Below are 27,500 nucleotides of genomic sequence, written 5' to 3' on the forward strand. Positions count from 1 at the left end.
AGTGTTGAGTGAGTGTTGAGTGAGTGTTGAGTGAGTGTTGAGCGAGTGTTGAGTCGGTGTTGAGTCGGTGTTGAGTCGGTGTTGAGTGAGTGTTGAGTCGGTGTTGATTGAGTGTTGAGTGAGTGTTGAGTCGGTGTTGAGTGAGTGTTGGGTGAGTGTTGAGTGAGTGTTGAGCCGGTGTTGAGTGAGTGTTGAGTCGGTGTTGAGTGAGTGTTGAGCCGGTGTTGAGTGAGTGTTGAGCAGGTGTTGAGTGAGTGTTGAGTGAGTGTTGAGCGAGTGTTGAGTCGGTGTTGAGTCGGTGTTGAGTCGGTGTTGAGTGAGTGTTGAGTGAGTGTTGAGTCGTTGTTGAGTGAGTGTTGAGCCGGTGTTGAGTGAGTGTTGAGTGAGTGTTGAGCAAGTGTTGAGTCGGTGTTGAGTGAGTGTTGAGTCGGTGTTGAGTCGGTGTTGAGTGAGTGTTGAGTGAGTTTTGAGTGAGTTTTGAGTGAGTGTTGAGTGAGTGTTGAGCCGGTGTTGAGTGAGTGTTGAGTGTTGATTGAGTGTTGAGTCAGTGTTGAGTCAGTGTTGAGCCGGTGTTGAGTGAGTGTTGAGCGAGTGTTGAGTCGGTGTTGAGTCGGTGTTGAGTCGGTGTTGAGTGAGTGTTGAGTGAGTGTTGAGCCGTTGTTGAGTGAGTGTTGAGCCGGTGTTGAGTGAGTGTTGAGCAAGTGTTGAGTCGGTGTTGAGTGAGTGTTGAGCCGGTGTTGAGTGAGTGTTGAGCCGGTGTTGAGTGTTGAGTGAGTGTTGAGTCGGTGTTGAGTTGGTGTTGAGCCGTTATTGAGTGAGTGTTGAGCCGGTGTTGAGTGAGTGTTAAGTGAGTGTTGAGTGAGTGTTGAGTGAGTGTTGAGTGAGTGTTGAGCCTGTGTTGAGTGAGTGTTGAGTGAGTGTTGAGTGAGTGTTGAGCGGGTGTTGAGCCGGTGTTGAGTGAGTGTTGAGCAGGTGTTGAGTGAGTGTTGAGTGAGTGTTGAGTGAGTGTTGAGTGAGTGTTGAGCGAGTGTTGAGTGAGTGTTGAGCGGGTGTTGAGCCGGTGTTGAGTGAGTGTTAAGTGAGTGTTGAGTGAGTGTTGAGCCGGTGTTGAGCCGGTGTTGAGTGAGTGTTGAGTGAGTGTTGAGTGAGTGTTGAGTGAGTGTTGAGCCGGTGTTGAGCCGGTGTTGAGCCGGTGTTGAACCGGTGTTGAACCGGTGTTGAGTGAGTGTTGAGCCGGTGTTGAGTGAGTGTTGAGTGAGTGTTGAGCAAGTGTTGAGTCGGTGTTGAGTGAGTGTTGAGTCGGTGTTTAGTGAGTGTTGAGTGAGTGTTGAGTGAGTGTTGAGTGAGTGTTGAGTGAGTGTTGAGTGAGTGTTGAGTGAGTGTTGAGTGTTTCTTGAAAGAAATGGTATCTGCGAGGATTTCCAGTCAGGATTTAGACCGCACCATAGCACTGAGACTGCTCTCATTAGAGTCACAAATGATTTGCTCTTATCATCCGATCGTGGTTGTATCTCTCTATTAGTGTTACTTGATCTTAGTGCTGGATTTGACACCATTGACCACAACATTCTCTTAAATAGACTAGAAAACTATGTTGGCATTAGTGGAATTGCATTAGCATGGTTTAAATCATATTTATCTGACCGTTATCAGTTTGTAGCAGTAAATGAAGAGATGTCTTATCAATCACAAGTTCAGTATGGCGTACCACAAGGCTCAGTACTAGGACCGCTGCTGTTCACTCTGTACATGCTACCTTTAGGAGATATCATTAGGAAACATGGAATTAGCTTTCACTATTATGCTGATGATACTCAGCTCTATATTTCTTCCAAACCTAACGAAACTCACCAATTCACAAAATTATCGGAATGCATAGTTGATATCAAAAATTGGATGACTAGTAATTTCCTACTACTAAATTCTGAAAAAACAGAGATTTTAATTATTGGACAAAAAACTTCCACACGTAATAACCTAGAATACCGTCTAACACTTGATGGCTGCTCTGTTAAGTCTTCGTCGTCAGTTAGGAACCTGGGTGTGCTCTTTGATACCAATCTTTCATTTGAAAGTCACGTGTCTAGTGTCTGTAAAACCGCATTTTTCCATCTTAAAAATATATCTAAATTACGTCATATGCTCTCATTGACAAATGCGGAACAACTAGTTCATGCGTTCATGACATCAAGGCTAGATTATTGTAATGCTCTACTGGGTGGTTGCCCTGCACGCTTAATAAACAAACTACAGCTAGTTCAAAACGCAGCCGCTAGAGTCGTTACCAGAACCAGGAAGTACGACCATATTAGCCCGGTTCTGTCAACACTGCATTGGCTCCCTATTAAACATCGTATAAATTTTAAAATATTGCTGATTACTTACAAAGCACTAAATGGTTTACCTCCCCATTACTTGAGCAAGCTCTTAACGCATTATAGTCCTTCACGTCTATTGCGATCTCAAAGTTCTGGCCAGTTGATAATACCTATAATATATAAATCGACTGCTGGCGGTAGATCCTTTTCCTATTGGGAAGCAGACACAGTCTGTCAGTTCAAAGCTAGACTAAAAACACATCTCTTTGACCTAGCATTCACATAACACTCTATAGACTTCTATAATTCAATATTAGGCTGCCTAGATTAGGTCAGCCGGAACTGGGAACACTTCCCTTAAATCCTGATGTACTCGTTACATCATAAGAAGAATGGCATCTACGCTAATTTTAGTGTCTTTGTTTATCCCGAGGTTTCACCGCAGCCTGCCGGATCCAGGCCATATCCAGATCTGACGAAGGACTTTCGCCTGGACCCGATGACAATGCAGTGCTAAAGTCCCAACTAGCCTCTTCCTATGCAGGATCCCTATTCCACTCTACAGATAAAGCGTTGTGAAATTTTTCGGTTCCCGTACCTACCCAAAGTGATAAGATAAAATAAAATTCTGCATCAAAATTTAAAGACAAGACAAGTAGTTTGTTTAGTAATGGTTTGTAAGGAATTACAAACCAGCACACATATATTTCAAACGCACATAATTATAGAATCAATTCTTAATGCGCATGTGAACGCCATCAGCGTCTATCACAGGTTCACGTTTAAAGTCTGTTTAGAGAGAACGCTGTTGTCTTAGCGGCCCCTAATTTAATAACAAATGATCATTTAGACGGAAGTGAATCAATCAAAACTAACTTTAGCTGGAAAAAACATTTTTCAAGAACCACTATAAAACCAAACCAAACCAAAACCAAACCAAACCAAACTCTGTTACCTTAAATTATGTTTATCTCTGTAAAGCTGCTTTGAAACAATCTACATTGTTAAAAGCGCAATATGAATGAGGATGACTTGACTTGACTTGAGTGAGTGTTGAGCCGGTGTTGAGTGAGTGTTGAGCGAGTGTTGAGCGAGTGTTGAGTGAGTGTTAAGTGAGTGTTGAGCCGGTGTGGAGTGAGTGTTGAGTGAGTGTTGAGCCGGTGTTGAGTGAGTGTTGAGCGAGTGTTGAGTGAGTGTTAAGTGAGTGTTGAGCCGGTGTTGAGTGAGTGTTGAGCCGGTGTTGAGTGAGTGTTGAGCGAGTGTTGAGCGAGTGTTGAGCGAGTGTTGAGCGAGTGTTGAGTGAGTGTTGAGCGAGTGTTGAGCGAGTGTTGAGCGAGTGTTGAGCGGGTGTTGAGCCGGTGTTGAGTGAGTGTTGAGCCGGTGTTGAGTGAGTGTTGAGCGAGTGTACAGCCGGTGTTGAGTGAGTGTTGAGCCGGTGTTGAGTGAGTGTTGAGCGAGTGTTGAGCCGGTGTTGAGTGAGTGTTGAGCCGGTGTTGAGTGAGTGTTGACCCGGTGTTGAGTGAGTGTTGAGCCGGTGTTGAGTGAGTGTTGAGTCGGTGTTGAGGAGTGTTGAGCCGGTGTTGAGGGAGTGTTGAGCCGGTGTTGAGCCGGTGTTGAGTCGGTGTTGAGCCGGTGTTGAATGGGTGTTGAGTCGGTGTTGAGTGAGTGTTGAGCCGGTGTTGAGTGAGTGTTGAGCCGATGTTGAGTGAGTGTTGAGTCGGTGTTGAGTGAGTGTTGAGTGAGTGTTGAGTGAGTGTTGAGTCGGTGTTGAGTGAGTGTTGAGTGAGTGTTGAGTGAGTGTTGAGTCGGTGTTGAGTGAGTGTTGAGTGAGTGTTGAGTGAGTGTTGAGCCGGTGTTGAGTGAGTGTTGAGCCGGTGTTGAGTGAGTGTTGAGCCGGTGTTGAGTGAGTGTTGAGCCGGTGTTGAGTGAGTGTTGAGTGAGTGTTGAGCCGGTGTTGAGTGAGTGTTGAGTCGGTGTTGAGTGAGTGTTGAGTGAGTGTTGAGCCGGTGTTGAGTGAGTGTTGAGCCGGTTTTGAGGAGTGTTGAGCCGGTGTTGAGTGAGTGTTGAGTCGGTGTTGAGTGAGTGTTGAGCCGGTTTTGAGGAGTGTTGAGCCGGTGTTGAGTGAGTGTTGAGTCGGTGTTGAGTGAGTGTTGAGTGAGTGTTGAGCCGGTGTTGAGTCGGTGTTGAGTGAGTGTTGAGCCGGTGTTGAGTGAGTGTTGAGCCGGTGTTGAGTGAGTGTTGAGCCGGTGTTGAGTGAGTGTTGAGCCGGTGTTGATTGAGTATTGAGCCGGTGTTGAGTGAGTGTTTAGCCGGTGTTGAGTGAGTGTTGAGCAGGTGTTGAGTGAGTGTTGAGTGAGTTTTGAGTGAGTGTTGAGCCGGTGTTGATTGAGTGTTGAGTGAGTGTTGAGTGAGTGTTGAGCCGGTGTTGATTGAGTGTTGAGTGAGTTTTGAGTGTGTGTTGAGCCGGTGTTGATTGAGTGTTGAGCCGGTGTTGAGCAGGTGTTGAGTGAGTGTTGAGTGAGTGTTGAGTGAGTTTTGAGCCGGTGTTGAGTCGGTGTTGAGTGAGTGTTGAGCCGGTGTTGAGTGAGTGTTAAGTCGGTGTTGAGTGAGTGTTGAGCCGGTGTTGAGCCGGTGTTGAGCCGGTGTTGAGCCGGTGTTGAGTGAGTGTTGAGTGAGTGTTGAGCCGGTGTTGATTGAGTATTGAGCCGGTGTTGAGTGAGTGTTTAGCCGGTGTTGAGTGAGTGTTGAGCAGGTGTTGAGTGAGTGTTGAGTGAGTGTTGAGTGAGTTTTGAGTGAGTGTTGAGCCGGTGTTGATTGAGTGTTGAGTGAGTGTTGAGTGAGTGTTGAGCCGGTGTTGATTGAGTGTTGAGTGAGTTTTGAGTGTGTGTTGAGCCGGTGTTGATTGAGTGTTGAGCCGGTGTTGAGCAGGTGTTGAGTGAGTGTTGAGTGAGTGTTGAGTGAGTTTTGAGTGAGTGTTGAGCCGGTGTTGATTGAGTGTTGAGTCGGTGTTGAGTGAGTGTTGAGTCGGTGTTGAGTGAGTGTTGAGCTGGTGTTGAGTGAGTGTTGAGCAGGTGTTGAGTGAGTGTTGAGTGAGTGTTGAGTGAGTTTTGAGTGAGTGTTGAGCGAGTGTTGAGCCGGTGTTGAGTGAGTGTTGAGCGAGTGAGTGTTGAGTGAGTGTTGAGTGAGTGTTGAGCGAGTGTTGAGTGAGTGTTGAGCCGGTGTTGAGTGAGTGTTGAGCGAGTGTTGAGAGAGTGTTGAGCGAGTGTTGAGCGAGTGTTGAGCCGGTGTTGAACCGGTGTTGAACCGGTGTTGAGCAAGTGTTGAGCCAGTGTTGAGCCAGTGTTGAGCCAGTGTTGAGCAAGTGTTGAGCCGGTGTTGAGTAAGTGTTGAGTGAGTGTTGAGTGAGTGTTGAGTCGGTGTTGAGTGAGTGTTGAGTGAGTGTTGAGTCGGTGTTGAGTGAGTGTTGAGTGAGTGTTGAGTGAGTGTTGAGTCGGTGTTGAGTGAGTGTTGAGTGAGTGTTGAGTGAGTGTTGAGCCGGTGTTGAGTGAGTGTTGAGCCGGTGTTGAGTGAGTGTTGAGCCGGTGTTGAGTGAGTGTTGAGCCGGTGTTGAGTGAGTGTTGAGTGAGTGTTGAGCCGGTGTTGAGTGAGTGTTGAGTCGGTGTTGAGTGAGTGTTGAGTGAGTGTTGAGCCGGTGTTGAGTGAGTGTTGAGCCGGTTTTGAGGAGTGTTGAGCCGGTGTTGAGTGAGTGTTGAGTCGGTGTTGAGTGAGTGTTGAGCCGGTTTTGAGGAGTGTTGAGCCGGTGTTGAGTGAGTGTTGAGTCGGTGTTGAGTGAGTGTTGAGTGAGTGTTGAGCCGGTGTTGAGTCGGTGTTGAGTGAGTGTTGAGCCGGTGTTGAGTGAGTGTTGAGTCGGTGTTGAGTGAGTGTTGAGCCGGTGTTGAGCCGGTGTTGAGCCGGTGTTGAGTGAGTGTTGAGCCGGTGTTGATTGAGTATTGAGCCGGTGTTGAGTGAGTGTTTAGCCGGTGTTGAGTGAGTGTTGAGCAGGTGTTGAGTGAGTGTTGAGTGAGTGTTGAGTGAGTTTTGAGTGAGTGTTGAGCCGGTGTTGATTGAGTGTTGAGTGAGTGTTGAGTGAGTGTTGAGCCGGTGTTGATTGAGTGTTGAGTGAGTTTTGAGTGTGTGTTGAGCCGGTGTTGATTGAGTGTTGAGCCGGTGTTGAGCAGGTGTTGAGTGAGTGTTGAGTGAGTGTTGAGTGAGTTTTGAGCCGGTGTTGAGTCGGTGTTGAGTGAGTGTTGAGCCGGTGTTGAGTGAGTGTTGAGTCGGTGTTGAGTGAGTGTTGAGCCGGTGTTGAGCCGGTGTTAAGCCAGTGTTGAGCCGGTGTTGAGCCGGTGTTGAGCCGGTGTTGAGTGAGTGTTGAGTGAGTGTTGAGCCGGTGTTGATTGAGTATTGAGCCGGTGTTGAGTGAGTGTTTAGCCGGTGTTGAGTGAGTGTTGAGCAGGTGTTGAGTGAGTGTTGAGTGAGTGTTGAGTGAGTTTTGAGTGAGTGTTGAGCCGGTGTTGATTGAGTGTTGAGTGAGTGTTGAGTGAGTGTTGAGCCGGTGTTGATTGAGTGTTGAGTGAGTTTTGAGTGTGTGTTGAGCCGGTGTTGATTGAGTGTTGAGCCGGTGTTGAGCAGGTGTTGAGTGAGTGTTGAGTGAGTGTTGAGTGAGTTTTGAGTGAGTGTTGAGCCGGTGTTGATTGAGTGTTGAGTCGGTGTTGAGTGAGTGTTGAGTCGGTGTTGAGTGAGTGTTGAGCTGGTGTTGAGTGAGTGTTGAGCAGGTGTTGAGTGAGTGTTGAGTGAGTGTTGAGTGAGTTTTGAGTGAGTGTTGAGCGAGTGTTGAGCCGGTGTTGAGTGAGTGTTGAGCGAGTGAGTGTTGAGTGAGTGTTGAGTGAGTGTTGAGTGAGTGTTGAGCGAGTGTTGAGTGAGTGTTGAGCCGGTGTTGAGTGAGTGTTGAGCGAGTGTTGAGAGAGTGTTGAGCGAGTGTTGAGCGAGTGTTGAGCGAGTGTTGAGCCGGTGTTGAACCGGTGTTGAACCGGTGTTGAGCAAGTGTTGAGCCAGTGTTGAGCCAGTGTTGAGCCAGTGTTGAGCAAGTGTTGAGCCGGTGTTGAGTAAGTGTTGAGTGAGTGTTGAGTGAGTGTTGAGTCGGTGTTGAGTGAGTGTTGAGTGAGTGTTGAGTCGGTGTTGAGTGAGTGTTGAGTGAGTGTTGAGTGAGTGTTGAGTCGGTGTTGAGTGAGTGTTGAGTGAGTGTTGAGTGAGTGTTGAGCCGGTGTTGAGTGAGTGTTGAGCCGGTGTTGAGTGAGTGTTGAGCCGTTGTTGAGTGAGTGTTGAGCCGGTGTTGAGTGAGTGTTGAGTGAGTGTTGAGCCGGTGTTGAGTGAGTGTTGAGTCGGTGTTGAGTGAGTGTTGAGTGAGTGTTGAGCCGGTGTTGAGTGAGTGTTGAGCCGGTTTTGAGGAGTGTTGAGCCGGTGTTGAGTGAGTGTTGAGTCGGTGTTGAGTGAGTGTTGAGCCGGTTTTGAGGAGTGTTGAGCCGGTGTTGAGTGAGTGTTGAGTCGGTGTTGAGTGAGTGTTGAGTGAGTGTTGAGCCGGTGTTGAGTCGGTGTTGAGTGAGTGTTGAGCCGGTGTTGAGTGAGTGTTGAGTCGGTGTTGAGTGAGTGTTGAGCCGGTGTTGAGCCGGTGTTGAGCCGGTGTTGAGTGAGTGTTGAGCCGGTGTTGATTGAGTATTGAGCCGGTGTTGAGTGAGTGTTTAGCCGGTGTTGAGTGAGTGTTGAGCAGGTGTTGAGTGAGTGTTGAGTGAGTGTTGAGTGAGTTTTGAGTGAGTGTTGAGCCGGTGTTGAGTGAGTGTTGAGTGAGTGTTGAGCCGGTGTTGATTGAGTGTTGAGTGAGTTTTGAGTGTGTGTTGAGCCGGTGTTGATTGAGTGTTGAGCCGGTGTTGAGCAGGTGTTGAGTGAGTGTTGAGTGAGTGTTGAGTGAGTTTTGAGCCGGTGTTGAGTCGGTGTTGAGTGAGTGTTGAGCCGGTGTTGAGTGAGTGTTGAGTCGGTGTTGAGTGAGTGTTGAGCCGGTGTTGAGCCGGTGTTGAGCCGGTGTTGAGCCGGTGTTGAGCCGGTGTTGAGTGAGTGTTGAGCCGGTGTTGATTGAGTATTGAGCCGGTGTTGAGTGAGTGTTTAGCCGGTGTTGAGTGAGTGTTGAGCAGGTGTTGAGTGAGTGTTGAGTGAGTGTTGAGTGAGTTTTGAGTGAGTGTTGAGCCGGTGTTGATTGAGTGTTGAGTGAGTGTTGAGTGAGTGTTGAGCCGGTGTTGATTGAGTGTTGAGTGAGTTTTGAGTGTGTGTTGAGCCGGTGTTGATTGAGTGTTGAGCCGGTGTTGAGCAGGTGTTGAGTGAGTGTTGAGTGAGTGTTGAGTGAGTTTTGAGTGAGTGTTGAGCCGGTGTTGATTGAGTGTTGAGTCGGTGTTGAGTGAGTGTTGAGTCGGTGTTGAGTGAGTGTTGAGCTGGTGTTGAGTGAGTGTTGAGCAGGTGTTGAGTGAGTGTTGAGTGAGTGTTGAGTGAGTTTTGAGTGAGTGTTGAGCGAGTGTTGAGCCGGTGTTGAGTGAGTGTTGAGCGAGTGAGTGTTGAGTGAGTGTTGAGTGAGTGTTGAGCGAGTGTTGAGTGAGTGTTGAGCCGGTGTTGAGTGAGTGTTGAGCGAGTGTTGAGAGAGTGTTGAGCGAGTGTTGAGCGAGTGTTGAGCCGGTGTTGAACCGGTGTTGAACCGGTGTTGAGCAAGTGTTGAGCCAGTGTTGAGCCAGTGTTGAGCCAGTGTTGAGCAAGTGTTGAGCCGGTGTTGAGTAAGTGTTGAGTGAGTATTGAGTGTAGGGGTGTGCAAAGCAGCCGGTATTTGTATCTGTATTTGTATTTGTTGAGGGGGAAAAAGTATTTGTATTTGTATTCGAGTAAAATCCAAAATAGGCGTAAAAATCTATTTTTTTTGCGTTACACTTCTAATTTACGTTATAGTGTAAGTATTCTTCAATTATATAAATCCAGCAATGAACATGTAGCCTACCAAGGAACGTCATTGAAAAGAAAATAACATAACAGCCATTACCTCATCCATGGTTAAACCAACAACTAATAAAATACCATTGTGAACATTATGAATCCCACCACCACCCGTCCTTGTTGGAGGACGTTGAACAGACAGAATAAGTAAGGGATAATGTATAGTGAGGCGGTTGATTATGAGCCTGACGCGAAGCGGAGGGGTCTTGAATCAGCCTGAAGGGTTTGCATTCGCTATAACAACCACCTCGCTATACATTATCCCTTTTACTACATGGCTACCTACCAAATAAATCAATAATTTGACTCAAAATATTGATTTAAAAAGGAGTTTATTGATTTAAAAACTATTGTATTGCTTCCGCTAAAAAAAATAGTCCGTTCCGTCTCTACGTTTAGAAACCATGGCAACGCTCTGTTTTTCGTGGCAACGGTGTGTTATACTTAGCAGCGGTCTGTTATTAAGAAATAACCATGGAAATAACAGACCGCATTCTACATTAGAATTCAACCAAGCCATGTAATAAAAACAAATAATTACGGAGCTAACAGAGCTGCGTAAACAGAGCGAACATGAGAGCACCCGGCTGCAGACGTCAATAATGCAGCGTAATGAAATAATCTCCCGATCAAACTCCACTTCCCGAAAGTAATAAACTGCCTCCGGAACCCAGTTGAGGTACAAAAATCTATTCAACAAAAATAGTAATGCAGTTAAGTGTTTTTTCGCTCAGCCGAGCCCTCTCTGTTGCTGTGTGGAGCAGCCTGTGTCAGTCACCTCTTCCTGAACGTCACTCACTCACTCGCGCACTGCGGTCTCGTGAGGAAACGCAGCTTTTTGATATAAAGTTTTTCTTGTTCCCGAATACAAATATTTTCTAAAGTATTTGTTCGAAATAAGTATTCGTAAAAAACACGTTATTTGTGCCTTTCCGAATACCGTATTCGGGTTCGGCTCCACCCCTAATTGAGTGAGTGTTGAGGCGGCTCTGACCTCTCGGTGGCGCTCTTCATCTCGCAGACGTGCCTGCGCAGACCCACCACCTGCCTCCAGAGCGCCAGCAGGCGGCTGTGCTCGCTGCTGAAGTAGCTGTGGAAAGACTGAACAAACGCATGCGTTAAACCCAGCAGCTTCCCAGATCTTATAATGATGGATAAGCCACGCCCACCTCCTCCTCTCTCCTCCAATCACACTCCCTCTGCTCCAGCTCCTCCCTCGCTCTGGTCCAATCAGCAGTGAGTCTGCGGATGTCCTGGCTGAGCGCCTCGTTGGCCAGTCCGGCCTGTTCCAGCTGCTCTCGCAGCATAGCATTGACCGCGGATAGACCGCTGCTCCTGCACACACACAAACACGTTAAGCACACGCAAATACATTAAGCACACCCACACCCGTGTTAAGCACACCCACACACGTTAAGCACACCCACTCACGTGTTAAGCACACCCAGACACGTGTTAAGCACACCCACACACGTTAAGCTCACCCACACACGTTAAGCACACCCACACACGTTAAGCACACCCACACACGTGTTAAGCACACCCACACACGTTAAGCACACCCACACACGTGTTAAGCACACACACACACGTTAAGCACACCCACACACACGTTAAGCACACCCACACACGTTAAGCACACCCACACACGTGTTAAGCACACACACACACGTTAAGCACACCCACACACACGTTAAGCACACCCACACACGTTAAGCACACCCACACACGTTAAGCACACCCACACACACGTTAAGCACACCCACACACACATTAAGCACACCCACACACATGTTAAGCACACCCACACACGTTAAGCACACCCACACACACGTTAAGCACACCCACACACACGTTAAGCACACCCACACACATGTTAAGCACACCCACACACGTTAAGCACACCCACACACGTTAAGCACACCCACATTTTTTACGTTAAGCACGTTAAGCACATCCACACACACGTTAAGCACACCCACACACAGGTTAAGCACACCCACACACACGTTAAGCACACCCACACACATGTTAAGCACACCCACACACATGTTAAGCACACCCACACACACGTTAAGCACACCCACACACATGTTAAGCACACCCATACACATGTTAAGCACACCCACACACATGTTAAGCACACCCACACACATGTTAAGCACACCCACACACACGTTAAGCACACCCACACACATGTTAAGCACACCCACACACGTTAAGCACACCCACACACATGTTAAGCACACCCACACACACGTTAAGCACACCCACACACATGTTAAGCACACCCACACACACGTTAAGCACACCCACACACATGTTAAGCACACCCACACACGTTAAGCACACCCACACACATGTTAAGCACACCCACACACATGTTAAGCACACCCACACACACGTTAAGCACACCCACACACATGTTAAGCACACCCACACACGTTAAGCACACCCACACACATGTTAAGCACACCCACGTTAAGCACACCCACACACACGTTAAGCACATCCACACACGTTAAGCACACCCACACACGTTAAGCACACCCACACACGTTAAGCACACCCACACACACGTTAAGCACACCCACACACACATTAAGCACACCCACACACATGTTAAGCACACCCACACACATGTTAAGCACACCCACACACGTTAAGCACACCCACACACACGTTAAGCACACCCACACACACGTTAAGCACACCCACACACGTTAAGCACACCCACACACGTTAAGCACACCCACACACGTTAAGCACACCCACACACGTTAAGCACACCCACATTTTTTACGTTAAGCACGTTAAGCACACCCACACACAGGTTAAGCACACCCACACACACGTTAAGCACACCCACACACATGTTAAGCACACCCACACACATGTTAAGCACACCCACACACACGTTAAGCACACCCACACACATGTTAAGCACACCCACACACATGTTAAGCACACCCACACACATGTTAAGCACACCCACACACATGTTAAGCACACCCACACACACGTTAAGCACACCCACACACATGTTAAGCACACCCACACACACGTTAAGCACACCCACACACATGTTAAGCACACCCACACACACGTTAAGCACACCCACACACATGTTAAGCACACCCACACACATGTTAAGCACACCCACACACATGTTAAGCACACCCACACACACGTTAAGCACACCCACACACATGTTAAGCACACCCACACACGTTAAGCACACCCACACACATGTTAAGCACACCCACACACATGTTAAGCACACCCACACACACGTTAAGCACATCCACACACATGTTAAGCACACCCACACACGTTAAGCACACCCACACACATGTTAAGCACACCCACACACACGTTAAGCACACCCACACACATGTTAAGCACACCCACACACGTTAAGCACACCCACACACGTTAAGCACACCCACACACACGTTAAGCACACCCACACACACGTTAAGCACACCCACACACATGTTCAGCACATGCAAACACATTCATCACACACGCACATGCAAACATGTTAAGCACACGTATGTGTGTGTGTGTGTGTGTGTCATGACAGAAGAGTGTGTTCAGTGAGTGTGAGACCTCTGCTGTTCCTCCTCCAGCCTGATGAGGGCGCTCTCTATCTCACTGCTGGGCTCCTCGTCATCATGACCGTTACTGCCGTCACACCGGCCCTGCAGACACAGCAACGATCACAACCAGGGGTTGCCTCACACTTCACATTTTTACTGTTAAAACAGGTCAGTTAAAGAAAAAAGTGCTTCTTTTAACTTGAGTGGCGAGTCTATAGAACATCACACCGGTTAACAACGTCCGTTTAGGGATCATACGATTTTTTATGTTTTTAAAAGAAGTCTCTTCTGCTCACCTAGGTTGCATTTATTTGATTAAAAATACAACAAAAAAACAGTATTACTGTGAAATATTATTAGAATTTGAAACTGTTTTTTATGTTAATATATATTTAAAATGTAATTATATTTTAATTCATTAATTACAAATATATTCATCGAGTCTTTAGTGTCACATGATCAATAAAAAAAATTCAGGATTCTTTGAGAAAGTTCAAAAGAAAAGCATTGATTTGAAATAGAATCTTTTGTAACATTATACATGTCTTTACTGTAACTTTTGATCAATTTAATGCATCCGTGAAATAAACATTTATTTCAGAAAAATGCTGTTTTTTTATTTCTATTCATCAAAGAATCCTAAAATAAAAATGTAAATAACGGTTTTCAACACTGATAATAATCATAAATGTTTCTTGATCATCAAATCATCATATTTTACTGATTTCTGAAGGATCATGTGACACTGAAGACTGGAGTAATGATGCTGAAAACACACAGCGTTTTTACACTAGTAAAGCACCGATGTTATTCAGCCCGTGTGTCTGAGGTACAGTGAGGTATTATGGGATGTATTTATACAATGTACAGTGAGGTATTATGGGATGCATTTATTGGATGTGCAGTGAGGTATTATGGGATGTATTTATACAATGTACAATGAGGTATTATGGGATGTACTGACAGCAGACTTCTCCAGCAGGATCTGTTCCAGATCTCCACACTTCTTCTTATACTGCAGAACCTGCAAACACACAGCGTAAGATGAGTGTTTTCAGAGAGGAAACCGGAAGAGTGTGTGTTTTAACGATCGCGTGTTGTGTTGTACCTTGGCCTGTAGTTTCTGCACGAGCTGCGCTTGTCTCTGCTGCCCCTCCTGGTACGCCGTGAGTTTGCGTTTATACGCCGCCTGCTCCTCGTCCAGCCGTCTGCGCAGATCCACGTTCTGCTGCGCTAGACTGAGCGACTCAGGAGAACCCGGATTCTCCTCGGCCGACTCCATCCTGAGCGCCTGCTCCAGCTGCACACAATCAGGAGGAGAGAGCCTCAAAACTGCACTGGAGACCCTAGCAACTGCACAGAAGAGCCTACCAAACACATATAAGACCCTAGCAACCGCACGGGAGAGCCAACCAACCGCACAGGAGAGCCTACCAACAGCACAGAAGACCCTAGGAACCGCACAGGAGACCCTAGCAACCTTATACAAGTGCCTACCAACCACACAGAAGACCTTAGGAACCGCACAGGAGACCCTAGCAACCGCCCAGGAGAGCCTACTAACCACACAGAAGACCCTAGCAACCGCACAGGAGACCCTGGCAACCGCACAGGAGACCCTAGCAACCGCACAGGAGACCTGAACAACCACACAGGACACCATAGCCACCACCTATAACACCTTAGCAACCACACAGGACACCCTAGCAGTTGGACAGAAGACCCTAGCAACTGCACAGGAGAGCCTATCAACTGCACAGAAGACCCTAGCAACCGCACACAAGTGCATACCCACCACACAGGAGACCCTAGCAACCGCACAGGAGACCTGAGCAACCACACAGTACACCCTAGCAACCACCCAGAACACCTTAGCAACCACACAGGACATCCTAGCAGTTGCACACAAGACCCTAGCAACCACACAGGAGACCCTAGAAACCGCACAGAAGAGCCTACCAACTACACAGGAGGCCCTAGCAACCCTCATAACACCATAGCAACTGCACAGAAGAGCCTAACAACCATCCATCACACCTTCGCAACCACACAGAAGACCCAACCAACCACTCAGAAGACCCTAGCAACCATACAGGTGACAGGACACCCTAGCAACCACCCATAACACCTGAGCAACCACACAGGACACCCTAGTAACCACATAGAAGACCGTAGCAACCACACAAGCAACCATATACAACACCCGAGTCAATAGTGCTGCATGATTTGGAGGGAAAGTAGTAATTATTTGTTAGAACCAAAATATTATTATATAGCAATAGGACTATAAAATAATAATTATAAAAATGTTGTTGCACTATAATAGTAATTATTACTAATTAATTATAAAAGTATTAAAATAGGAACTAAAATTTAAAAAAAAATATTATTTAAGAAAAATAATGTAGTCATTTTATTTATTACATTTAATATAGTACAACTGTAACATTACAATACTAAAATTTATGGCTTAGTTTAATTTTCAAACGTTAAATAAAGCTTATTTTTGGCAGAAAACCTACTCTTTCGGTTTGTAAGCGCTGCTCGAGTTCGTGGAAGATTATCGCCGTGTGTTGCGTTTTCATATTCACGTTATAAGCGACTCAAAGTCAGAATTGTAAAATATGCTATCATAAAACAATTCCGAGTTATAAGCGAACGACGAGCCGCTGGCGTGAAGACGCACACAGTGCCGCGCTCCGCTCTGAAACACAACGCTTTTACACAAGTAAAGCACAGCCTTTTTGTTATTCCGATCGGATTCTATGCTCGCATGTGGAAGAACGCAGTGCTGCTAACTCTGAAACACACAGGACTATATTTATCTATATATCTCCTCGCGATTTGATAGTTGCGGATTGTGCAACAGTCGAAACTACCTAGATCGACCTAGCAACCATAAAACAACTCCCTGGCAACCTACATCGCAGGTAAACACGGCTCACGTGCAAACTGCCAGAATAAATCACAAACGTCCTAATGGGCCCCAAAATCAAAGAGCCTGTTTACTGTCGCCATGGCAACATGCCATTCCACTCCCCGTTACCACGGAGACGGGTCAACCTTGCTGAGACGCGGACAAAAGACAGAGAGTGTGTGTGTGTGTGTGTGTGTTCCCACTGCACATAGAGTGTAAAAACATGGTAAATATGGCACTGGCCATGAATCGTTTCAGGTTCTCTAAAGTGTAGAGAATAAAGATCTCGACTATAAGATCTAGAACTGAAACAGGCTCTTCGATGATGGTGTGTGTGTGTGTGTGTGTGTGTGTGTGTGTGTGTGTGTGTGAGATTCTCACTCTCTCGCTGATGGCGCTGTATTTGATGGCCAGTTCATCTCGTTCTGCTCGACTGTGAGCCAGAAGATCCTCCACACGACTCAGTTCTGCCTGAAGAACCCGGTTCTCCTCGGGGACCGACAGACTCGACGACATGCCTCCAGCTGTGTGTGTGTGTGTGTGTGTGAGAGAGAGAGAGACAGAGAAAATGCTAACAGGAACCTTCTCTCAAACGTTATGAACAAGCTCTTCCAGTAACGTTAATAGAATGTTTGTTCAAAGTGATCTGTTCTTTAATAACGTTCTCAAGACGTTAAAACAAAAACATTATTTATACATCGTTCATGGAGCGTTATGTTGAATGTTCGTCTAACGTTTTTTAAATGTAACTACTTTCAGAAGGCTCATATTCTGTTGGAAGTATGATCAAATGGATTGCTCCCCTAACGTTCGCATAACCAATAAAAAAACGTTTTTAAATTTTTTTTTTTTAAATGGATGTTTAGAACATTAATAAATGACAGAACGGAACGCTAGTCTCACCGCTATCGCTGAGGTTTCGGGACACGATCTCGCGCACGCGGGCGGGTAACCGGGACTGAGGCTCATCTGGAGAACATCCTCGAACCCGCAGCAGCTTTTCTTCACACAGAACGCTCTCCTCCAGCCTCTGAAACACACAAACACAACCATATTATACGCGCGCGTGTGTGTGTGTATCAGTAGCAGATGGTCTCAGTGGTGATCTGTTGTATATTTAGATCAGATCAGAACACACACCTGCGGCGCCGCCAGAACTAAACAGAAAACACATTTAATAATTCACATTTATTCATTTAACTGACACTTTTATCCAAAGAGACTCACAAATAACATGTGATCCAGAGAGTTCTTCCGATCAAGCGATAATCAATAAAATAAGTAAATGAACTACACCTGAATCACCGCCTCAAGTTTGGACTCGTTCGGGTCTTCAGAACCGCTCATGATGAAGTTACGATTAGATTCATTACAATCGGATACAAATCTATCTTAAAATCGACAAACCGGATCAAATCAGTGACTCGCGACGTTAGAGAGAATGAATCACGTGTCTCGCAGAAATACACTTCATAAACGAATCAAGATAATAATCTAGTTATTCCGACCCTTCCCGAACAGACCCGCGAACACACTGAAGAGAGAGAGAGAGAGAGAGAGAGATAGAGAGAGAGAGAGAGAGAGAGAGAGAGAGAGGGGGGGGGGTAATAAGATTGAGTGAGATTATGCAGCTCAAGCGGATTCCAAAGAGAAACTGAAACAGCGACAATAAACGAGTAAAACAAAGGGGATAAACTTTTTTTATTGGTGACGTTTAACGTACTACTGTAATTTAACATGTTTGCGCTAATACCCATCACCATGACAACAACCCATCAACACACGGGCAACCGTCAACAGAAATCCAGTCAGATTGATTATTAACTGAGGAATTATTTAAAAAGAGCCACTAAGTTTATATTTAATATACAAGGTGTTAATTCGTCAAATCAATCATTTTAAGTGATTGTATTTTTTGAGCATGTCTTAAATCAAAGCGATATGTGATTGTGAATGCGGCTCGTGCGCGCGCCCCCCTGAGGCGGGGTTTGGGAACTACGGCGTTTAAATCTCTGACAGGAACTAAAAAGTCCTACACATTCACAAAAATACAGCCGCTTTTATAATCAGCAGGTTTTCATATTGTAATCCACCATTTTGAGAACTTATTTTATGTGTAGCCTATATGGGATTATTCAAATCGATCGACTCTCAAACTCTCCGATGTACGTTAATAGTCAAGATGCAGTTACGCGACGCTGGACAGTTACATTAATATATTCACTTAGTTTATGAACACATGATGTTTATTCACTCATGACAAATGATCGCTTACATTTATTAATATTTCATACACTCAATCATTCGCGAACGCGTTCAACAATCGCACGAACACGGAGAAAATCACGCGTGATCTTACCGGCAAAACTGCATTAAACTCGGAATGAAAGTGTTTGTGTGGTAATGTGTTGGTGTTTATGTGTGTGATGTGCAGGCTGGACTCTTTCCGGGGTCACAGTCACTTCCGCGCATATAAAAGACCCCAAATCACTGCGGAATAATCGGGATTTTACATACAGAACCCAGTCTTTCACACATCAAAGGACAGTATATAGTTAGTTCTGTGTGTAAAATGACACTTACCAATACGAACAGATGAATATAAAGACATCTGACTCATAATATTTAATAGTTGACAACTTACCTACAAACTCACCTGGCGAATCAGCAGCTCTCATTCACACACCTGAAACTACAACAAAACAATAAGTATGGAAACCATCACACTCATATTTATTTATATATGTAAATTAGCACATATCATACAGATAGTTTGATAATTAATTATAAGTTATACTTTTTACTTGAGGGCATCACTTATTTTGAATTATTAAGTTTAATGAATCAGTATTCAGTATTACAGCAAAAAACATGACACTGTATATCAGGAAACGGTTTATTCATAAACCATCATTTGTACATTCTACATGAGTTTCATAAAGGCACTTGAAGGAAAGATTCAGACTTTTATAATTACTGACAATATCAAGAATAAAACTGTAGTCACCAGGAAATAAAGCAAATAAAGTCTGGGGTTAGTTTAAAATGTATAAGCTGAAAAATCATCTGCTTATAAAAATTAAATAAGCTCTTCAAATCCTGATCCGAGTGAAAATAGCAGTTTGAGTCAGACAGATCACACGACGCACAGATAAAACACATGAGGACTAAAAGAAAGAAAATCTCACCGACAACCAACTAAACAGACCAAATCGAAAGCTTTAAAGCTGAAGTGTGTCATTCGTTTGGATCTTCAAATACTAACAGACTACTGGCGAGTCACTCTAAGGAAGTCACTACTTCATGAACTTCCTGTAAACACTGTGACTCTCTTTATTGCTTTGTCCTGTCAACTTCTGGCTCAGCCAATGATGTGAGTTTATGGGCGGGGCCACCTTATGAATGACCAATGGCTGATGGGTGCGAGTAATCAGGAAACCTGTTCGAAACATTTATTATAACACACTTCAGCTTTAACATCAAGCCGAGACATGGGTAAACGAGACATGATACTGACGACATTCATCACATTAACTGAAGCAGCGTGTGAATAACTAACGAGAAACGTGTTTCAAACTCGACAGCGGCTGGAATGCAGCGAATATCAGCGAACGCAGGCCGATTGCATAGAAAATATCCGTGGAAAAACAGCGTCCATGTGTTCCATCACATTCTCACGGTCCCTTTTCAAAGACGCTAGAACTGCACCCATTCCGACCGCGTGTCCTGCGTGGACCTGTCGAACACACATCAGAGAGAGTGAGACACCTGCAGACAGACAGATAGACAGACGGACAGATAGACTGACGGACGGACAGTTATATAGATAGATAGATAGATATTCAGACAGACAGTTAGATAGATATACAGATAGATAGTCAGACAGACAGAGACATTCAGACAGACAGTTAGAGAGATAGTTAGATGGATAGAGAGACAGATAGATAGATGGATAGATAAATAAATAGATAGTCAGACAGTTAGATTGACAGAGACAGTCAGACAGACAGTTAGATAGATAGTTAGATGGATAGTGATAGATAGTCAGACAGACAGATAGATGGACAGACACACTGACCCAGGTCCTGCCGCAGTGAAATCCCCCCACAGGTCCTGAGAGGGCGGGGCCACGGCAGGGGCGGAGTCTCCAATGTCCAACAGCGTCGCTAAAAGGGGAGGAGCCTCATATTAGCCAAACCCACCGAGGACTGATATAAATACACCGGTTCTAAGTGTCTCACCTGTGCTGGGAGGAGCGACAGGTATCGTCTGCTGTACAGCGAGTGGAGGAACGAGAGCACTGGCCTTCACACCGGGAGGAGGAGGAGGAAGCAAACCACCCACAGCTCGAGACTTAACCGGCCCACTCGGCTCTTTCTTCTTTATGTTCTGAGAGAGAGAGACAGAGAGAGAGAGAGAGAGAGAGAGAGAGAGAGAGAGACAGAGAGAGAGAGAGAGAGAGACAGAGAGAGAGAGAGAGAGAGACAGAGAGAGAGAGAGACAGAAGTCAACACCTGTCTGTCTGTCTATCCGTCTGTCTGTCCGTCTGTCAGGGTTTCCATTGTCCGGGAAAAAAATGAAATGTACGACAAAATTAAATCTCTCCGGTCAAATTGTCCGATTAAAATTGCCTAATAATTCCGCCGCCCTAACACAATCTGATTTTGAGAATAAGCCTAAAATGTTTAAAAAGCAAAAATACACCGACCTTTTGCTATGTTATAAAGGAACAGACCGTTTGAAAGTTATTAAACAACATCGAATGCTGCATTTCAAATAAAGTGCACGCCTAAAACGGCTGTAATATAGACCTAAACAACTAACGATTGAGTGAGACGTTTCAAATATGGCCAGGCCCAGGCAGACTAGCCTTAAAAACTTTATTCAGAGGCCAGACTCGACGTACGATGGTGAATCAGGAACGCCTGAAGCCTCGGATGTCCAGAGCCAGAGCTCCACCACCACCGGACTTTCATGTTTTTTTCCGTCTATTTGAAAGTTAGGCTAGTGGCGGCTCGTCGATAGGGGGCGCCGCCGTCCCTGGTCGCTGCGTCCCTGGCGAATTAGAATTTGATACATGTTATTATATCCAATCTGATTGGTTCTCGTCACCTGTCATTCAACTTTACGCTCTTGGGCCACACTACTGCGAGTGCACAGGCAACTTCGACAAAACCTTGCTAGGCTGATCACTTTCGTAGAGATGATGGCAGGAGTTAAACCAAATTTAACCCGTCATGATTTACAAAAAAAACCTTTCACAAGGTGTTTGCTGGAAGAAAAAAAAAAAGGATAAAGGATCTCGGACCGGACCAACCCGATTTACAAATCCGGCAGCAGCCAGTGCCAGAGGACAAGCTTTACCCAGAGCTTCACCCGCGCTTGTCATAAGAAACGCGTCGGCACTGAAGTTTTGTGGACAATAACGGGGGTAAGAGACTTCAAACAGCTATCTGACATTTATTTTCGCCTCGCCCCCCAAAAGTAATTATCACCAGCCGCCACTGCACATGTTGCATTCTATACGACCTGATTATGTCATTTTTTAAGTTACATAGCCTACCTCCAGTTTTCCTCAACTTGACTAATTAAGAGGCGATATTTGATCCGCATATCACCAAAATGTCCGTAAAACGAAACCTCTGCCGGTCACTTTGATCGGCACCATTTTTTTCTAGCGGAAACTCTGCCGTCTGTCTGTCTGTCCGTCTATCTATTTATCAGTCAGTCGGTCTGTCTATCCGTCCGTCTGTCTGTCTGTCCATCCATCCATCCGTCTATCTATCTATCCATCCGTCTGTCTGTCTATCTATCTATCTATCCGTCTGTCTGTCTGTCTGTCTATCTATCTATCCGTCTGTCTGTCTATCTATCTATCTATCCGTCTGTCTGTCTGTCTGTCTATCTATCTATCCGTCTGTCTGTCTGTCTGTCTATCTATCTATCTATCCATCTGTCTATCTATCTATCTATCCGTCTGTCTATCTATTCGTCTGTCTGTCTGTCTATCCATCTATATGTCTGTCCGTCTGTCTATCTATCCATCTGTTCTTCCGTCTGTCCGCCCATCTGTCCGTCCATCTGTCTGTCTATCCTTCAGTCTTTCTGTCTGTCTATCTGTCTGTTTATCTATCCATCTGTCTGTCTTTCTATCTATCCGTCCGTCTGTCTGTCTATCCGTCCGTCCGTCCGTCTGTCTATCCGTCTGTCTGTCTATCCGTCTGTCTGTCTATCCGTCTGTCTGTCTATCCGTCTGTCTGTGTATCTATCCGTCCGTCTGTCTATCCGTCTGTCAGTGTATCTATCCGTCCGTCTGTCTATCCGTCTGTTTGTCTATCCGTCTGTCTGTCTATCCGTCTCTATCTATCTATCCTTCCGTCTGTCTATCCATCCGTCTATCTATCCGTCCGTCTGTCTATCTATCCGTCCGTCTGTCTATCTATCCGTCTATCTATCCGTCCGTCTGTCTATCCGTCTGTCTGTCTATCTATCCGTCCGTCTGTCTATCCGTCTGTCTGTCTATCCGTCTCTATCTATCTATCCGTCCGTCTGTCTATCCATCCGTCTATCTATCCGTCCGTCTGTGTATCCTTTAGTCTGTCTGTCTATCTATCAGTCTGTCTGTCCAGGGTCCGAAATTAACTTTTTGGCTCACCTGCCACTGGGACTGGTAGATGAAAAAAATCCACCAGCCAAGCATATTTTTTACCGGCCAAATAATAAACAGCCTTTTTGTGTCACATATACATTAATTTATATAGGCTATATTTAAACATTTTTGGCATTATATTTCTGGTCTATTATTTTCCATTCTTACTTTTATTTACACACACATATTACACAATTTACACACATTAAAATAATATTTTTGTGGTGGTGCCTATAAAAATAGTTCTGTACAAATGAAATGTATTAATTGTATATTTAATAAAAAGTATGCAATAATAATATATTATAATTATTTCAAAAAAATATTTAGTTTTACTCTGCCTATTTTTTTACTCCATTTACTCTGACTGATCAGTAACTGAAGGACTGGAAATATCAGTTGTTTTTAACCCTTCATTAAAATGAATCGGTTCAAAGGAGTGAGTCATTAGTTCGCGAATTGGACGTGTCATTATGGGATATGTACGCGTTGTGTGATTATCCCGGCAGCTAGGACATCCCTCAAGATTTGTGTCAACACAGAAAACATTTAATCACTGGATAGGTTTTTTCGTTTATTTAAAGTGTGGTTTATGTCAGCTGAATGTGCGGAACGCTTCAGAGAAGATAAGGTATTTTAGCACAATTCACAGTTCACACCCAGCGGTAATTCAGGAAAAAAAATATCCGAATGCTCCACATGAAACTTTGATCTTCCGACCTTTACCATCGTGTCGATTTATTTTGATGAATATGTGCCAGGGAGAGAGAGCAAGACAGCGATTAGGAGACGGTGAAGCCTTGTTTATACTTTCGCCTGGTTTCGAAGAGAAAGAGTGCGCGCGCGACCAGGGCTAATGCTCTCTCTCTCTCTCTCTCTCTCGCTGTCTCTCTCTCTCTGCTCGTTCTTCAGGTGCGCCATGTCACTTTCAATTCCCATCCCGCAAACCCAACAACTCCGTCATGTCCGTAGCCATCATGCTAGATATTTTATAAAATTACAAAATGCAATTGTAATAAACATTTTATTAAATTACTATTTTGGTATGAACATTCACCCGCCAGGGGGGCGGATAGCCTTTTGAGATTTACTCGCCAAACGGAAAATCTACCCGCATTTGGCGCTTGGCGGGTGTTAATTTCGGACCCTGTGTCTGTCTATCTGTCCGTTTATCTATCCGCATGTCTATCTATCCATCCGCATGTCTATCCATCTGTCTGTCTCTGTGTCTGTCTATCCGTCCGTCTGTCTGTCTATCCGTCCGTCTGTCTGTCTGTCTATCCGTCTGTCTGTCTGTCCATCCATCCGTCCGTCTCTGTCTGTCTATCCGTCCGTCTGCCTGTCGGTCCATCCATCCGTCCGTCTGTCGGTCCATCTATCTATCCGTCCGTCTGTCTGTCTATCCGTCAGTCTGGCTGGCTGTCTGTCTATCCGTATGTCTGTCTATCTGTCCGTCCGTCTATCTGTCTATCCGTCTGTCTATCTATCCGTCTGTTTGTCTATCCGTCTGTTTGTCTATCCGTCTGTTTGTCTATCCGTCTCTGTCTGTCTGTCTATCTGTCTGTTTATCCATCCATTTGTCTGTCTATCCGTATGTCTATCTATCCATCTGTCTATCCGTCTGTCTATCCATCTGTCTGTCTGTCTATCTATCGGTCCGTCTGTCCGTCTATTCGTCTGTCGGTCTGTCTATCTATCCGTCTGTCTGTCTATACGTCTGTCTATCCGTCTGTCTGTCCATCCATCCGTCTGTCTGTCTATCCGCCTGTCTGTCTATCTATCCGTCCATCTGTCTATCCGTCAGTCCGTCTGTCTATCTGTCTGTTTATCTATCCATCTGTCTGTCTCTGTCTGTCTGTGTGTCTGTATCTATCCGTCCGTCTGTCTATCCGTCTCTCTGTCTATCCGTCTCTGTCTGTCTATCCGTCTGTTTATCTATCCATCTGTCTGTCTATCCGTATGTCTATCTATCTGTCCATCTATCCGTCTGTCTGTCTATCCGTCTGTCTGTCTGTCTGTCTGTCTGTCTGTCTGTCTGTCTGTCTATCTATCCGTCTGTCTGTCTATCCGTCTGTCTGTCCATCCATCCATCTGTCTGTCTATCCGCCTGTCTGTCTATCTATCCGTCCGTCTGTCTATCCGTCAGTCAGTCTGTCTGTCTATCCGTCTGTCTGTCTATCCGTATGTCTATCTATTCATTTGTCTATCTGTCTGTTTATCTATCCATCTGTCTGTTTATCTATCCGTCTGTCTATCCATATGTCTATCTATCTGTCTGTCTGTCTGTCTGTCTGTCTATCTATACGTCCGTCTATCCGTCTGTCTGTCTATCCATCTGTCTGTCTATTCGTCTATCCGTCCGTCTGTCGGTCCATCCATCCATCCATCTATCTATCCATCCATCTATCTATCCATCCGTCTATCTATCCGTCCGTCTATCCGTCAGTCCGTCTGTCTGTCTATCTATCTATCCGTCTGTCTGTCTGTCTATCCGTCTGTCTGTCTATCTATCCGTCTGTCTGTCTGTCTATCTATCCGTCTGTCTGTCTGTCTATCTATCCGTCTGTCTGTCTATCTATCTATCCGTCTGTCTGTCTGTCTGTCTGTCTGTCTGTCTATCTGTCTGTCCGTCTGTCTGTCTGTCCGTCTGTCTGTCTATCTATTCGTCTGTCTATCTATCCGTCTATCCGTCTGTCTGTCTATCCGTCTCATCCAGCAGTCTGTCTATCTATCCGTCTGTCTGTCTATCTTTTCGTCTGTCTATCTATCCGTCTGTCTGTCTATCCGTCTGTCTGTCTATCTATACGTCCGTCTATCCGTCTGTCTGTCTATCCATCTGTCTGTCTATCCGTCCGTCTGTCTGTCTATCCGTCTGTCTATCTATCCGTCTGTCTGTCTATCCGTCTGTCTGTCTATCCGTCTGTCTGTCTATCCGTCTGTCTGTCTATCTGTCCGTCTGTCTGTCGGTCCATCCATCTATCTGTCCGTCTGTCTGTCTTTCCGTCTCTTTCTGTCTATCAGTCCGTCTGTCTATCCGTCTGTCGGTCTATCCGTCCGTCTGTCGGTCCATCCATCTATCCATCTGTCTGTCTATCCATCTGTCTTTTTATCCTTCTGTCTGTCTATCCGTCCGTCTGTCTATCTGTCCGTCTATCCGTCCGTCTGTCTATCCGTCTGTCTATCTATTCATCTGTATGTCTGTCTATCCGTCTATATGTCCGTCCGTCTGTCTATCCGTCTGTTCTTCCGTCTATCCGCTGTCTGTCTGTCCGTCTGTCTGTCTATTTATCTGTCTTTCTATCTGTCCGTCCGTCTGTATGTTTATCTATAGATCTGACTGTCTATCCATCTATCCGTATGTCTACCTATCCATCTGTCTGTCTCTGTCTGTCTCTGTCTAACTATCCGTCTGTCTGTCTGTCTGTCTATCTATCCGTCTGTCTATCTATCCATCTGTCTGTCAGTCTATCTATCTATCCATCTGTCTGTCTGTCTGTCTATCGTTTTATCTATCTTATTTATCTAATGGATAGATATATCCATTTATTTGCCCCATTTGTTGAATTTTGGTGTCATTTTTGGTGTGTGATGGAGGGGGCGGGGTTTCTGTTGTGAGTTTGGATCAGATTACGCTACGATCGACGGCTTCGCTCACCCCGATGTTGATCTTGATGGTCTGACCCTCTTTGAAGCCCAAGTCCAGCTTCGGCACCGAATCCTGCGTGGCTTCCTGACGGGCAAACTCACTTTCCTGTTTCACCCACCTGTGAGAGAGACGGGTTGTAACATCAGAGACGGCTCGTGACATCAGACATCAGAGACGGCTCATGACATCAGACATCAGAGACGGCTCGTGACATCAGACATCAGACGGCTCGTGACATCAGACATCAGAGACGGCTCGTGACATTAGACATCAGAGACGGCTCGTGACATTAGACATCAGCGACGGCTCGTGACATTAGACATCAGCGACGGCTCGTGACATCAGAGACGGCTCGTGACATCAGAGACGGCTCGTGACATCAGAGACGGCTCGTGACATCAGAGACGGCTCGTGACATCATACATCATAGACGGCTCCTGACATCAGACATCAGAGACGGCTCGTGACATCAGACATCAGAGACGGCTCGTGACATCAGAGACGGCTCGTGACATCAGAGACGGCTCACAACATCAGACATCAGAGATGGCTCGTGACATCAGACATCAGAGACGGCTCGTGACATCAGACATCAGAGACGGCTCGTGACATCAGACATCAGAGACGGCTCGTGACATCAGACATCAGAGACGGCTCGTGACATCAGACATCAGAGACGGCTCGTGACATCAGACATCAGAGACGGCTCGTGACATCAGAGACGGCTCGTGACATCAGAGACGGCTCGTGACATCAGAGACGGCTCGTGACATCAGAGACGGCTCGTGACATCAGACATCAGAGACGGCTCGTGACATCAGACATCAGAGACGGCTCGTGACATCAGAAATCAGAGACGGCTCGTGACATCAGAGACGGCTCGTGACATCAGACATGGCTCATGACATCAGACATGGCTCATGACATCAGACATCAGAGACGGCTCGTGACATCAGATATCAGAGACGGCTCGTGACATCAGACATCAGAGACGGCTCGTGACATCAGACATCAGAGACGGCTCGTGACATCAGACATCAGAGACGGCTCGTGACATCAGAGACGGCTCGTGACATCAGACATCAGAGACGGCTCGTGACATCAGACATCAGAGACGGCTCGTGACATCAGAGACGGCTCGTGACATCAGACATCAGAGACGGCTCGTGACATCAGAAATCAGAGACGGCTCGTGACATCAGAGACGGCTCGTGACATCAGACATGGCTCATGACATCAGACATGGCTCATGACATCAGACATCAGAGACGGCTCATGACATCAGAAATCAGAGACGGCTCGTGAC

The 27,500-nt window shown here is 45.8% G+C and overlaps 2 protein-coding genes across 9 annotated transcripts in view; both read right to left on the reverse strand.

The window, feature by feature from the left end:
* The window catches only part of crocc (ciliary rootlet coiled-coil, rootletin), a 72,503-nt gene extending 53,942 nt beyond the window's left edge, over positions 1-18,561 (reverse strand). The window contains exons 1-9 of one of the 7 annotated variants that reach the window (XM_077229866.1): positions 18,544-18,560; positions 17,196-17,433; positions 16,803-16,929; positions 16,281-16,423; positions 14,091-14,282; positions 13,947-14,006; positions 12,993-13,084; positions 10,550-10,715; positions 10,375-10,481 (exon numbers count right to left, since the gene is read on the reverse strand). In XM_077229866.1, the coding sequence (XP_077085981.1) occupies positions 10,375-10,481; positions 10,550-10,715; positions 12,993-13,084; positions 13,947-14,006; positions 14,091-14,282; positions 16,281-16,423; positions 16,803-16,929; positions 17,196-17,246 (938 nt within the window). In that variant the 5' untranslated portion in view covers positions 17,247-17,433; positions 18,544-18,560. Of the gene's footprint in view, positions 1-10,374; positions 10,482-10,549; positions 10,716-12,992; positions 13,085-13,946; positions 14,007-14,090; positions 14,283-16,280; positions 16,424-16,802; positions 16,930-17,126; positions 17,151-17,195; positions 17,504-18,258; positions 18,351-18,543 lie in introns of those variants that run through there. The other 6 variants (XR_013203818.1, XM_077229870.1, XM_077229871.1 and 3 more) reach the window with 6 other exon arrangements.
* A 220-nt stretch (positions 18,562-18,781) lies between these two features.
* Positions 18,782-27,500, reverse strand: part of necap2 (NECAP endocytosis associated 2) — an 11,550-nt gene continuing 2,831 nt past the window's right edge. The window contains exons 5-8 of one of the 2 annotated variants that reach the window (XM_077229882.1): positions 26,204-26,312; positions 20,141-20,288; positions 19,978-20,065; positions 18,782-19,635 (exon numbers count right to left, since the gene is read on the reverse strand). In XM_077229882.1, the coding sequence (XP_077085997.1) occupies positions 19,596-19,635; positions 19,978-20,065; positions 20,141-20,288; positions 26,204-26,312 (385 nt within the window). In that variant the 3' untranslated portion in view covers positions 18,782-19,595. Of the gene's footprint in view, positions 19,636-19,977; positions 20,082-20,120; positions 20,289-26,203; positions 26,313-27,500 lie in introns of both variants that reach the window. The other variant, XM_077229881.1, reaches the window with a different exon arrangement.

Source organism: Siphateles boraxobius, unplaced genomic scaffold (assembly GCF_051911475.1).
Source record: "Siphateles boraxobius isolate OS27281-9 unplaced genomic scaffold, OSU_SipBor_1 136, whole genome shotgun sequence".
Classification (NCBI taxonomy): Eukaryota; Metazoa; Chordata; class Actinopteri; order Cypriniformes; family Leuciscidae; genus Siphateles; species Siphateles boraxobius.